Source organism: Delphinapterus leucas, chromosome 3 (assembly GCF_059928025.1).
Source record: "Delphinapterus leucas isolate spDelLeu-1000000601 "Yukka" chromosome 3, BTC_Dleu_Yukka2, whole genome shotgun sequence".
Classification (NCBI taxonomy): Eukaryota; Metazoa; Chordata; class Mammalia; order Artiodactyla; family Monodontidae; genus Delphinapterus; species Delphinapterus leucas.
The window spans coordinates 64,179,467-64,193,192 of record NC_143131.1 but is presented as its reverse complement, the minus strand read 5'-3'; the positions used below and the strand labels follow the sequence as shown (position 1 = coordinate 64,193,192).

General features: G+C 41.4%; 1 protein-coding gene across 3 annotated transcripts in view; it reads right to left on the bottom strand.

The window, feature by feature from the left end:
- JMY (junction mediating and regulatory protein, p53 cofactor) overlaps positions 1 to 12,680 on the bottom strand; it is an 80,327-nt gene extending 67,647 nt beyond the window's left edge. For all 3 annotated transcript variants that reach the window (XR_016392710.1, XM_022594030.3, XM_022594041.3), the window contains exon 1: positions 11,043 to 12,680. Coding sequence is in view for 2 of the 3 variants with exons in the window: in XM_022594030.3 (XP_022449738.1) it covers positions 11,043 to 12,083 (1,041 nt within the window). In the remaining variant the exon portion in view is untranslated. The remainder of the gene's footprint in view (positions 1 to 11,042) is intronic.
- Between the last annotated feature and the right edge of the window lie 1,046 nt (positions 12,681 to 13,726).

Sequence of the window (13,726 nt, the reverse complement as noted above, 5' to 3'; positions counted from 1 at the left end):
CAAGAGACTGGCAAGCTAACCAAAATATGCATGACTCCGAATGTCAGGAATTTGGAATCTGTTCACAGGACAATGGTAAGCAATGGAAGAGTTTGGTTTGGTGTGTGTATGTTGGGTATGAAGATGTGCAAAGTAATGCTTTAAAATAGTTTGGGGGACTTCTGTGGTGGTCCAGTGGTTAAGATTTTGCCATCCAATGCAGGGGGTGCAGGTTCGATCCCTGGTCGGGGAGCTAGGATCCCACATGCCGCGGGGCCAAAAAACCAAAACATTAAACAGAAGCAACATTGTAACAAATTCAATAAAGACTTTAAAAATGGTCCACATCATAAAATAGTTTGGGAGCAAGGTATACAAAGGCTACAATGCAAGGAAGACACTGAAGGGGAGCTAAGGATGAAATAGTGAGATGAAATAGTCCATACATCCAAACTATTCAAACTATTGAATAGTTTCAATATTTTCATCCTTGAAATAGTCCAAGGATGAAATAGTGAGATTAAACTAAAGTGGGTGTAGGAGCAACATGAGAAAGCAGTAACCAATGCATGAATGACTCCATAGTTCTTCAGTTCTAAAATTCATATTTAACATTTCTGAATCAGTATGCATTTACTAATCAGTATGTACATATAACACAGTGATGTAGGTATAACTATTATGCCATTTTACAAAGAACCAGAGGCAAAGAACCAGAACTTGCCTAAAGTTAGGTAGCTGGTGAAAGACAGAAGTGAATCCTCCACAGCTTAACTCAAGCTCTTAACCACTGCCTTATCTGTCCCTACTCATAACCAGTCTATCATCTTTCCCTTACGTGAATGATACCAATCTTCTGGGTCTAGGAAGACTGAAAATACAATGGAATATATATACAATGGAATAATACTCAGCCATTTTTAAAAAATGAAATTTTGCCATCTGCACAACATGGATGGACCTGGAGGGTATTATGCTTAGTAAAACAACTCAGAAAAGACAAACACGGTGTGATATCACATATATATGGAGCCTAAAAAATAAAACAAAGGAATGAACATAACAAAAAAAAAGAAACAGACTCAGAGATATAGAGAACAAACTAGTGGTTACCAGTGGGGAGAGGGAAAGGGGGATGTGAAATAGAGGTAAGGGGATTAAAAGGGACAAAGTATTATGTATAAAGTAAATAAGCTACAAGGATATACTGTACAGCAAAGGGAATATAGCTAATATTTTACAGTAAAGTTTTGTTTTATATATAAATTTATTTATTTTTGGCTGCATTGGGTCTTCATTGCTGTGCACGGGCTTTCTCTAGTTGTAGTGAGCGGGGGCTTCTCTTGTTGCAGAGCACAGGCTCTAGGTGTGCGGGCTTCAATAGTTGTGGCACACGGGCTCAGTAGTTGTGGCTTGCAGGCTCTAGAGCACAGGCTCAGTAGTTGTGGCACACGGGCTTAGTTGCTCCACGGCCTGTGGGATCTTCTCGGACCAGGGATCAAACCTATGTCCTCTGCACTGACAGGCGGATTCTTAACCACTGTGCCACCAGGGAAGTCCTACAGTAACTTTAGATGGAGTATAATCTACAAAAATTTTGAATCACTATGTTGTACACCTGAAACTAATATTGAAAATCAATTATAACTCAATAAAAATAAATAAGTTTTTTTTTCTTTCAAGTTTTAGGTCTCATTAACACTCCACATATAGAGTAAAACCTGCTCAACAGCCAACTCCAAGGCCCTCCAGGGAGCCAGAGACCTTTTAACACACTGTTTACAAAAATCAAGCACCTCGACAGGCTTCACTGTGAGCTGGCACATAATTTCCTTTTACCAAAATAATGCATGTTCAGCTATTGCTAAAGTTAATTCTTGTCCCTTTCTCTCTTAATCCTCCATTTCTTTTTTTTTTTAATTTTTATTTTATATTGGAGTATGGTTGATTAACAATGTTGTGTTAGTTTCGGGTGTACAGCAAAGTGATTCAGTTATACATACAGTACATGTATCTATTCTTCAAATTCTTTTTCCATTTAGGTTTTTACAGAGTATTGAGCAGAGTTCCCTGTGCTATACAGTAGATCTTTGTTGGTTATCTATATTAAATACAGCAGTGTGTACATGTCAATCCCAAACTCCCTTTCTCTAACCCTACTTGTCATAACCTTTCATTTTCATTTGGCAACCCCAATACCCAAACTCACATCACCTAATATAAAAGGGAAAAATAAGGAGGCAGGATTTCCAACTGAAAATGTATCAAGAGAGTTAACATCCTTAACTGCCTTCCTCCTCTGCCTAGCCAGAAAAGTAAGATAATTATTTAGTATAGTTATGAGGGGAAGGGGAGTATAGTATTAACTATTCAAAGTTATGTACCAATTGTTTGAAATGGGAATAAATAGCATGAGAAACGAGGTAGATTTCAGGTCTTACCTTAAAATACACCAAATTCCCTATTTCTACTGTGGGGGGAAAAAGTATCAGGAAATGTTTAGAGGAGAAAATAAATTTTCTTAAAAGTAAGCTATTATCACACCATCTAAACCAACTCACCCTTAGCTAGCTTAATATAGAACAGAAATTACAACAGATATTTAAACATCAGTGTAACATTTATTCTTCCTGTGGTTACAGGAAAATTATTTTTATGAGTCTGTATAAGAAAGACATATGCATTCTGTCTCACATTAGAGTTTTATGTAACATACATGCACAAATTTAAATTCACCTCCTCTGGGATTACAATGTTCTCCAATGACAGACAACATGGTTGATTACAGTATATGTACATAATCAAGGTTTTCCAAAAACAGTCATCAGCCAAACACTGTTAATGTTTCTGTCCAATGATGAGACACTAACCATGTATTTCAATTTGACAAAGGCCCAAAAAAAGTCATCAGCCAGACACTGTTAATGTTTCTGTCCAATGATGAGACATTAACCATGTATTTCAATTTGACAAAGGCTAAGTTTATCAGTTAGCCTTATTCCCTTTTTACAGGGGTGAAGATAGTCTAGTGGTTAAGAAAACCAGCTGGAATCAGGCATGGATTTGAATCTGGTTCTCTTACACAGATATGTTATCTTAGGCAAGTTTATCTAATCTCTTTGAACCTGTTTCCTCTATTGTAAAATCCCTGCCTGTTAGGTTGATATGAAGATTAATATTAATAAGAGTTAACATTTATCAAGTGTTTATTGAGTAAATGGCACTGTTCTAAGTACCTTACATAAAAGCTACTTTTAAATCACTCTATGAGGCAGCAGTATTATTCTCCTCACTTTACAGACGAGGAAGCTAAGGCACTGAGAGAATCAGGTGGGCCCAAATACCTAAAGCTATTAAGTGGAGGAGCCAGGGCTCAAACTCACTTGAACCCTACCTCTTAACTCCTATCAACATGCTAACTTAATGTATCAATATTTAAATACCTCTGCACAGTGCTTGACCCACAGGAAGCATTCAATAAAAATTAGTTATTGTGATCATTAAAAACTAGAGCCTCAGGACTTTCCTGGTCGCACAGTGGTTGAGAATCTGCCTGCCAATGCAGGGGACATGGGTTCGAGCCCTGGTCTGGGAAGATCCCACATGCCGCAGAGCAACCAAGACCGTGTGCCACAACTACTGACCCTGCGTGCTCAACTACTGAGCACATGTGCTGCAACTACTGAGGCCCACCCGCCTAGAGCCCGTGCTCCACAACGAGAAGCCACCAGAATGAGAAGTCCATAGAGGGCAACGAAGAGTAGCCCCTGCTCGCCGCAACGAGAGAAAGCCTGTGCACAGCAACGAAAACCCAACGCAGCCAAACAAATAAATTAACTAATGAATCAATTAAAAAAAAACAAAAAACTAGAGCCTCACATACGTCTCTACATATTGGTTGCCCCAGTTATTACCCTGTTAAGAGTCAGTAAAGACGGGACAGACTCAGATAGCAAGGTGAAGAGGAAGAATGGCTTTCAGAAATAATTTTAGTAATTAAACGGTTTTGTAAGTGTAACTTTAGCAAGTTATCAAAAAAATGATGGGAAAGCAGTTTTAACAATAAAGTCCATAGGGAAAAGCACACACACACAAAAAACCCTCAAGTAATGATAATGAACAAAGTGAGGACTAGAAAACGTATATAAAAAACAGGCAGAAACACCACTCCTGCCTGCTTCAGTGCCCTCGTGTACTCAAAAATGAATCAGAGCTTTTTCAAAGCCTGAAGAAACTTTAGCAACATTAGAAGTGCTATGTCTTAGACAGTCACCTTACTGCAGAGGGACCCAAACCTGGATACAAGCACATAAAACAAGTGGCTCAGGTCCCAACAGTTGCCACACTGTGTTTGTAAACTGCCCTGGATCCTTATGGAAAAGAAGACTGTAATTTCATTCTGCAAACATGAAATTAACGCCCACAGAGGGTAAGTGACAGCATAAGGTCAAGCAACTAGTATCACAACTAGGACAAAAACACAGATTTTCCTGAGCCATGTTCAATAAATTTTCTTTCCACTAAGCACTAATTAAGATAGTGCAGTGAGACATTTCTTAAAAAGTACCCTACCTCAACTAATTGTTAGCAGCAGGATGACTTGGTAACCAATTTTAATTAAAATTTTTTTCCTGAAGAAAATGATCATTCTTGTTTATCACTGTATTCTCCCTGTGCCTATATTACTTCATTGCACTAATAATATTTGTTGAATAAACTAAGCCCCAAGCCATCACCCTCACTGTAACCTTAGAAGTTACAATAAAGCCCCAAATCATTAAATGAACTTCATTTATCCTTAAGACCACTCTCTATAAAATGTCTAGCTCACAAGGCCTATTTTTATTTCATAGCCTATTATACAAAACCTTCCCTATAGTCTGAAAAAAGTCTATTATATGCAATTATAACTATATAAAATTTAAAATTCAAGGACAAGCATAAGGGCAATTCCCCACACTTAAGAAAACAACTCAAAAATTTCTAGCTTTTTGCTTAATGAATCCTTCTCTGCTCCTATGCAGTTTTAGTAACTTAACTCTGTGTTAAGGCTACTTGGTATTAACAGTCCCCTACAAGAAGCTTGAAAAGCCAAATGAACTTCACCACCTCTATCAAAAAACAAACAGCACCAAGAACTATTGTTCAGTCTTCACTGCCTATGTTTCTTACCCATACAACTTAATTTTTCTCCTATGACAACTAAGGAAACTGGGTAGATTCAGAGGGAGCAGATCCTGGCCTATTAATGAGTAGTAAAAAGAGCCACAGGGAAATTTCCCATTACAAAAATATAAGCACACATACATCTAACCATCAATGGAAAGCCACCCTGTGCTTTCAAGTACCACTTCCAACAATATTCTACAATCAATAAGAGGCCAAATAAAACAGCAATGGAGAACAGTGAGACTAAAGTTACGTTAAGATTTTGGGAATGAAGATTGCTAATTCAACCACAACAACTGTTATGTCTGACAAACCAAACCTCCCACTCACCTTCTCCCTTCAACACACACACACACACACACACACACACACGATAGTACTCACATTACGAAAGTATTTGTCCAAGTTGGTCTTGTTTTAGCAAGGAGGAAACATGTCTGTGAAGTATCTGGTGGGCCAGGAATCATGTGATGTTAAATGGCAAGCAGAGAAACCAGCACATAAATTATTTATCAGGAAAGCTGCCATCCTGCCACCAGCCTCCATGTTTCTGTTTTACAGAAACACTAACTGAGAAACATATATTCAACTTTTTTTCTACACCTACCTTTTTTTTTTTCAGTAATATGACAAATGGCCAAAAGTTTATTGGGACATAGGATTGAAGAAAGAGATAAATATCTAAGTCATTATTTTAACAGTTTCCAGCTGTTACAATAACGTTGTTGTCTTTCATCACAACTGTTGTCTTTCATCACAACTTTCAAGAATCCCACAAAATTCATTTAGCTTCATTATTCCTTAACTGTTTTACAGTAAAAGAGCAGTCTGCACCATGTTTATGGAAATATCCAGGCAGAACAGCTCTGTCCTCTGCAACTAAGTACATTATGTCCTTCCAGAGACTGCTTCTACTATTTATACCTAATCATGGGTTGTGGCTCACTGACCCAAAGACCAGCATCCTAGGACTCCTAAACGACTGTCATTTCTCTAATGTATACACAGATCTTCCTTGACTTACACTGGGGTTACTGCCCGATAAACCCATCATAAGTTGAAAGTATTGTAAGTCAAAACTGCATTTAATACACCTAACCTACTGAACATTGTAGCTTAGGCTAGCCTACCTTAAATATGCTCAGAACACTCACATTAGCCTACACTTGGGTAAAAATCATCTAACAAAAGCTTATTTTATAATAAAGTGTTAAATATCTCATGTAATTGATTGAATACTGTACGGAAAGTGAAAACAGAAAGGTTGTATGGGCACAGAACGGTTCTTTACCCTACTGACCCTGTGGCTGACTGGGAGCTGCAGCGTGCTGCCCAGTGTTACAAGAGTAAGGTACCCAGGAAAAGATCAAAATTTGAAATACGGTTCCTACTGAATGCGTATCACTTTCATATCATCTTAAAACTGAACCACCTTAAGTCGGGGACTGTCTGTAGTTGGGGCTTCAGCAGTGCTCTGGAGTTCTGTAGCTAATCTTAGTTTTCCAGGAAAATTAGTAAAGTCATAATTGGGAAGAGGGGTGATAAGTAAACAATCTTCATAGAGCTCCTTGCTCCTTCTCTTAAACAACTCAAGTCAGGAGTTGTTTATAGTCATTTTAAAATACAAAAGAAAACAGTGATTGGGCAGTCTTGTCTAACATAAACCCATCCTCGCACCCTAGGCAACCTACTTCTAAAACACAACGTGTGGACTGTGCCCTACACTATGCCTATCATGATTAATTTGAAGTAAAACAAACAAGTTACCTTAATTTAAAAGTTCATTATTTACCTGACTAGATTTTAAATTACTGATGCCACCCTCCCATTCTCAGGAGCGGAGACTGACATCCTTTCTAATGTCATCAGGGAAACAAGGCATGTGTAGAAAAGGCCTATGTCTGGATTAGGACAAATCAAGTTTGAATCTCTGAGTTTAGTCACTTCTCAGCAGTTTAAAATTGGCCAAATCTCAACTTCTGCTTCAGTAAAATATGTATAAAACGCCACTTGTCTCAAAAGATAGAGTGGAGGATGAAAGGGGATAGGTAATGTGAAGCGCCCCAATACCTGAGTAGTGCCAATATTTACAGTGCCTTGAAGCAACACTTTCTGGAAGCCTCCTTTATAAGTGCCAAACACATTTTAGGTACTTCTTCATGTCTTAATTCTTCGGAAATCCTTTAAGCATTTTCCCCATTTCTCTGTTTTAAAGAGGTTAAATAACTAAACAGGTCACAGAAGTGATGAGTACTAATTCAAGCCCAGGTTTTTCGGACTCCAAACAGAGTACGCTCTGTCTACTGTGTGCCTTACATGGCTACTTGTGAAAACACATGCTTCTCTCAGTGGTTTCAACTGGAAAAGTTAGAATTGAGCAGTTTTGTAAACATCATAAATTCCAAAGTGAACAATGATTTTTAGATTTTAATCAAGCCTACCATCATAGTTAAGGTTTACTATCTAAAGGACCACAACCATTTCAATAGTTGTCCTTATACTGAAACCATTATTTACAAAATCCACGTCATCAAAGGTAAACCATGGTATGGCTTGTAATATGATACTTAGCTTTAACCAACAACCAAGGCTACTGTTGAAACCATTCCAAGAGGCCTTGGTGGCACTTGATTCATTCAGGGATTTAGTGCTTGCTATATAAATAGCACTACTTACAGTAAATCCTTGTAAAAGTCCAAGACAAGCCTACCATGTAATAAATTTCACATTTCATTTGTACTCAAGATTAAAGCCCTAAGTAGTACACAATCTACAATTCTTATGTCATATAAAAATAATTTCATTAATATTGTATAAATTGTACCACCTCACAAACTAGTCAACTGACCAAATTTGTAAACCATTAATAAAAACTTCTGGCAGAAAACTTAAGGTTTAATTCTTCAATACTCCACAAGACAGATATAGGACTACTTCTTATAACCCCATATTAAATCATAAATATATTCCAAAAATTAAATTCCAATAGAGGTTATGTCCTAAGCTTACAAAGCAGATAATTTATAATTGAGGTTTTAAGGCTCTTTTTGAAGAACACCTTTAAGCCTTTCCCTCCAAAACTGTGACTATGCCCATGCATATACAGACACCTATGCATTCTACTTAAGGTACTCCATTAAAGTCCATCTATAGCTCCCCTCAATTTATAGGAAATTCACCAACCCCAGATAACAACTCCTTATTTAGGAAGTTATGTACAGTATTTACAGTTTTAAGAGATTTTTCTCCTAGTTTTTAAACAGTATGGTCCTTGAGGAATTTACATTTATCAGCTCAAAATTTTTATTTACTCACAACTTTACATTAAAATGACACTTCTAAATCTTTTAAATTCCTGCAACACTAAAAAACAACAACAACAAAAACTGGTGTCCTTTGTCCACTATTATTAAGAGTGCTCACAAGATGTGTGGCCCTGAACTAGGGGTGGCAAAGAAGAGAATTCCATGATACTGTCAAGGCTGGTGGCCTTGAGAAGTTTACAGTCTCGTTGTACAGTCTGTTCTATTAAAAAAAAAAACCCTCCTTCCACAATTTACTGACCATTTTGCACAAATAGGTGTGGCCTCTAAACTGAAACCTTTAAATGGATAGGAAAAGGAAGACTGTAGAAAAAAGAACCGGAAAACAGATTCAGAGAAATTAAAGGAAAAACATGACCAAAGGATCAAATTTTCCAGCAACACATACCTAAGAATATGTTTGATTTACCACATATACCTAGTTTTTAAAAACCTATAGCCAATTCCACAAGAATTGTGGAACTGGGAATTAAAAAAAAAAAAAAAAGATTTAGACATAATTACTAACTCAATAGAATTGATAAAATGACACAACTTATACAACGATTTTACCGAAAAAAATGGTACTGCGAACTATTAAGACAGCAAAAAATTTAAGCAGATGGGGAAGAAAAAAATATATGGCAGTTATGCCATACACTCCCACTGTCACACCCATGGCAGACATCACTAATTAATCATGCAATCCTTTCCCCCTACTGAGCTTAATTTCTTCCAAAATAACCTTCCAGTAGAAATCAGGGTGGGCATTATAACCGAACCTATTTGTTGTCCTTGATAGCTATTTTTTAAATACTGTTCAATTAAGCGAAGAACTAAAAATTTATGTATTTAATGTTCAATGAATTTATAACAGACTTCATTTAGAGTTTTTCCCAAAACAAAATACTCTTTAAAAGTTTAAATTTTCTCTGTTGAAGAGAATAAAACATTATGGTCAATATAACCTTAATTAGGAAAAATACTCTTTTTCAAAAAAGTACATGCGTTCTAGAAAACTGTAATAAACTATATTTTTCAGCAGCCTTCATTTTTGACCCAGTTTGAATGAAATAACCAGAAATAATTATTTTTTCTGAGTATCAATAAAGTTAAAAGCAGACATACCTACATCATGCAGGGATTAAAACATAGAAAGTTTTAAAAAAAAGGATAACATATACCTGTAAAATGAATAAGCGAAAGAAGCACTAACTTTGTTCTTGCAGTTTAAAAGAAATACCGGTCACTATTAAAACTCTAAAGAGAATGTGACCATTTTAAGATTTGTCACTTCCTTCCAGAAAGGATTTAAGGTAGAACACAGACTCCAGAAATGAGATGATAAAAAGGGAAATAAAAACAGATTCCTGGAACTACAGGATCATACTATGATGAGTGATGTTTAGCATAAAGTAAACTAACAGAAGTCAAAACCTGGATTCACTCTAAGTTTTAAGAGAGCACTGTGGGATAAGCGATAAAGTATTACTTCCTAAATCCTTAAGTCTAGCAAAGACTTCATAATATTCTATGAAGAAACCAGAAGGCTCCAGCTTCCTAGCACTAATAGGATTCAAGTAGTACATAAACATAGGCAAGGCTGACAGATGACAACACAATGTCAGCAATATAAACACGATAAAAGGGGGCATTTCCCCACCCCAACTCCAACCTCAATTGATACTAATACTAAAAATAATAAATTGCTTTGAGAACGAGTACTTCTTTAGTAGTTTTTTCAGCAGAAGCTGATAAGTACACATGACCTCAAATTATACATATCTTTTCCACATCGTAGAGCTCCCTGTGTATAACCATTCAGACCTTTTCCCATTGTTTCCTGTTATTTTAAAGATTCGTTTGAAAAAGTGTTTGCACTACTTTTACTTCTCAAGTCCAAAAGCATAATAAACATTCCTGCCCAGGGCCTTTTTTCTCCCTAAAACAAGAGTGAAACATGAGCTCTCTTTAAAGACTTGCTATTTTCCTAGAATGTGTATAAAACCTTTCAAAGTCCATTTGCATCCAATTGTCAGTAGGGGCTTTTTCATTTGGACAGGCCACTCATCTGGAGGAAAATGATTTGTAAATTTGCCTAAGTTGCCAAATCACATATGGAGACAAAAAAGCTGACCGTTTTTGCTCCATAAGACAAACCATTTTGAATAAATGAACATGACGCCAGGAAAGTAAGGTTAATAATCTGGGTAATTATTGCTGGAAACAACTTCAGGGACAAAGAGAAATGCTCATTTAGCTTATACTTATGGGACAGCTTTCTGCTAAATGGCTTTAATCTTATTACCAGTACTTAGTAGCAAACAGAGCACTTTATAGAATCTATGTGATAAGTGGGAGGCAGAAATCTAAAGACTTATCCAAGTTCCTTCAGAGAGCAAACTAAGCAAAGCCACGGTTTTCCCCACTATTGAAAGGAATAAAGGGGGAGATAGGTCAGGAGCCATTCCTTTTCCCTTGTCTAGCTAGAAACACAAGCGCCCCAAATGCGCACAACCTAGACCGAGGCTCCAGCCTCCGGCAGTGAGGAGGAACCAAAAGCAATGAGTGGAGCCCAGACTACGTTCTTACCTCCTGGATGCGCTTCCTGGCCCGCTGAAGCACTTCTTCGTAGCCCTTCTGCCGCAGCTCGCTAAGGCTTTCGTAATACTCCTCCGGGTCATCGGTCTCGGTGAAGAGTACCTGGGAGAGGATCTTCCAGCCACAGGTGTCCAGGCCGTGACCCAGGTAAACCTGCAGCTGGTAACACAGCGTGTCTATCTCCTGCTCGGTCATCTCCGGGGCGCCCCCGAACAGCACCGTCCACATGCCCGAGGGCTCCTCGGGGAACACAGGCAGGCACGGCTCCAGCTGCGAGTTCACGGAACACAGCTGCTGGTGCACCGCGCGCAGATCCTGGAAAGAGAAGAGCCCGGCCCAGCTGCACTCCTCGGCCGGGGACTCCAGCTCGGCGGCGGGCTGCGGCTGCTCAGCGTCCGAGAGCGCCAGCGCCGCCGGGTCCGCCTCGTCCTCCCTCACCATTTCCAGCACCTCGATCTCCTCGGTGACCGTCCCGCAGGCGCTCACTACCCGCACCGACGACACCGGCGCCTCCTTGGGCGCCGGCGGGGCTGCCGCAGCGGCAGCCCCCGCCACATCCCTGCCTCCAGATGTCCTCCGGACCGGGCTGGAGTTGGCCCGCACTAGGCTCCGGAGAGGGCTCTCCGCCCCTTTGCCGGCCGAACTCCGCAGCAGTGGGTCCCCCCGAAGGCTGCACGCGCTCCGCGGAGAGCCTCCCTCCGCCCAGGCGGGGCGCCTCCGGGACCCGGGGCTCCTGCCCAGAGTCGCGGAGGCAGTGGCCTCGGGGCGACCCTTGCCCGCCGGGCTGCCCGGCCCCCGGGTCCCGTCGGACGCGGGTGCGCCAGACTCAGCGCCCCCTCGCGCCCCCGCCTGCTCCCGGGTGCCGCTCCTCTGCCTCTGGGCCGTCCGGTTGTGGCAGGTTATGGCAAACTTGCCCTCAATCTCGTTCCAGGCTACGATGAAGACGAACTTGTGCTTCTCGCGCTCGTCGAACACATGGGGCCGCACGGCCACCCAGTCCGACTCGAGCGTCTCCTCGAGTGCGAACGACATGGTGGCTCCGGCGCCAGGCCGCGGGGAAGGCGCCGCCGGCCCTGCCCGCCCGAGGACTCACCGGCTGACTGCACCGCGCCCCCAGCTCACCCTCGCCGGGAGCCTTCAGCCATCTTAGCGCGCCGGCCGGCTCTCCCCGCTCGCTCGCCAGTCTCTTTGCACTCGCACCCACCGCGCTCCTTTGTGGTGCGGCTCGCGGGAAAGACAATACGCGTCGCAGGAGCAGGTAGTTCACATGGTCACGTGCGGCCGGATCTGTTTACAAGCCCTGCGCTGCGGCAGCGCCTCGCGCCCGCCCGGGCCGCCCCCCGAGCGAGGCCGCGGTGCTGCGTCTGCGGCGCTCCGGAGGTGAGGCGCGGGTTGCCTAGCGCCGCGCAGGCGGATAGGTGGTCGGGACCGGGGGCTTGTGAGCCTCCGCCGCTCGCCCGGGCCGATCTCCCCGCCCCTCCTCTTCTTCCCGACCCACTGGAGCCGGCGTGACGGAGGGACGCGTCTCCTAAACTCTGCGCCTCAGTATCGCCACAATGTTGCCATTCGGCTGCTGACGTCGCGGCTCCACGAGGGACGTAAACACGGGCACGTGCCGCACGCTGGTGACGCGGCGGCGGAGGCGCGCACACCCCGCTCGCGCGCGTCGGCCCCGCCTCTCTGCGTCTCCCGCCCCCGCCCGCTCGCGGCCGCGCGCCTGAGTCTTCTCTTCCTCCGACTCAGCCTCCTACTCCGGCGCTCTGGAGCTGGTGATCCGCATGCAGGGAGAGAGGCAGGTGTACCCTGCGGGACAGGTGGCCTCCGAACCCAGGAAAAGAGGAACGAATGTGGAGGAGCTGAGAATTTTTGAACTCCAGTCATTCAAAGGGACTCTCAGGTGTAAATTTTCCTCCATTCACCCAGAGGGGTAACTCCTATATTCAGAAAGTAGTCCGTAACGTTATGTGAACTATGTGCTAAACTTTATTGGGATCCCCTAGACTATTGGGTTCTCTCCTAAAACCCTTGCGATACAGTTTAAGATATGAAAGGAAGGTGTCTGAAGACAACCCAGTAGAACTCCAAAACAAAATAAAATTAAATGAAAATTCAGTCATGTCCCAATAGTATGAATGTCTACATCTCAGTTCATCAGTGTTTTATTGCTTCAGGATTCATCATTGTGTGCTGTTCTGTGAATCTCGTTGTGAGATCACTGACTTGAGCCTTTTGAAATAGTATTCAATTATAAGTTACCAGAATGCACATACCAAAAAAAAAAAATCATGTAGATCTGAAGAATTCTGTTCATACTGAACTATGATGAAACACATTCTTAAAATTGCCTAGTGGATCTTATAATCTAGTTTATATTATTGGCATTCTTTTTTTCCTACTAGTATCCAATTCATATTGCAGGTATTCTGCATTCACAGTAAAGTACAATGGGAATTGTTACTTTTATCCATATTTCTAAAATATATGCAAGACCATTTGGATTAACCTGGCATTGTTAGCCATACTTACTTCAGTATTGTCCTGACATCTGAATAAACAGCCAAAAGCTTTATTTCTGTCACTCAGCTGGACATTTTAGACCTGTAGATCTGCTCTGACCAAAAAAAAAAAAAAAAAAAAAAAAAAAGTGGGAGCACTTTGGGCAGGGCAGGATGAGC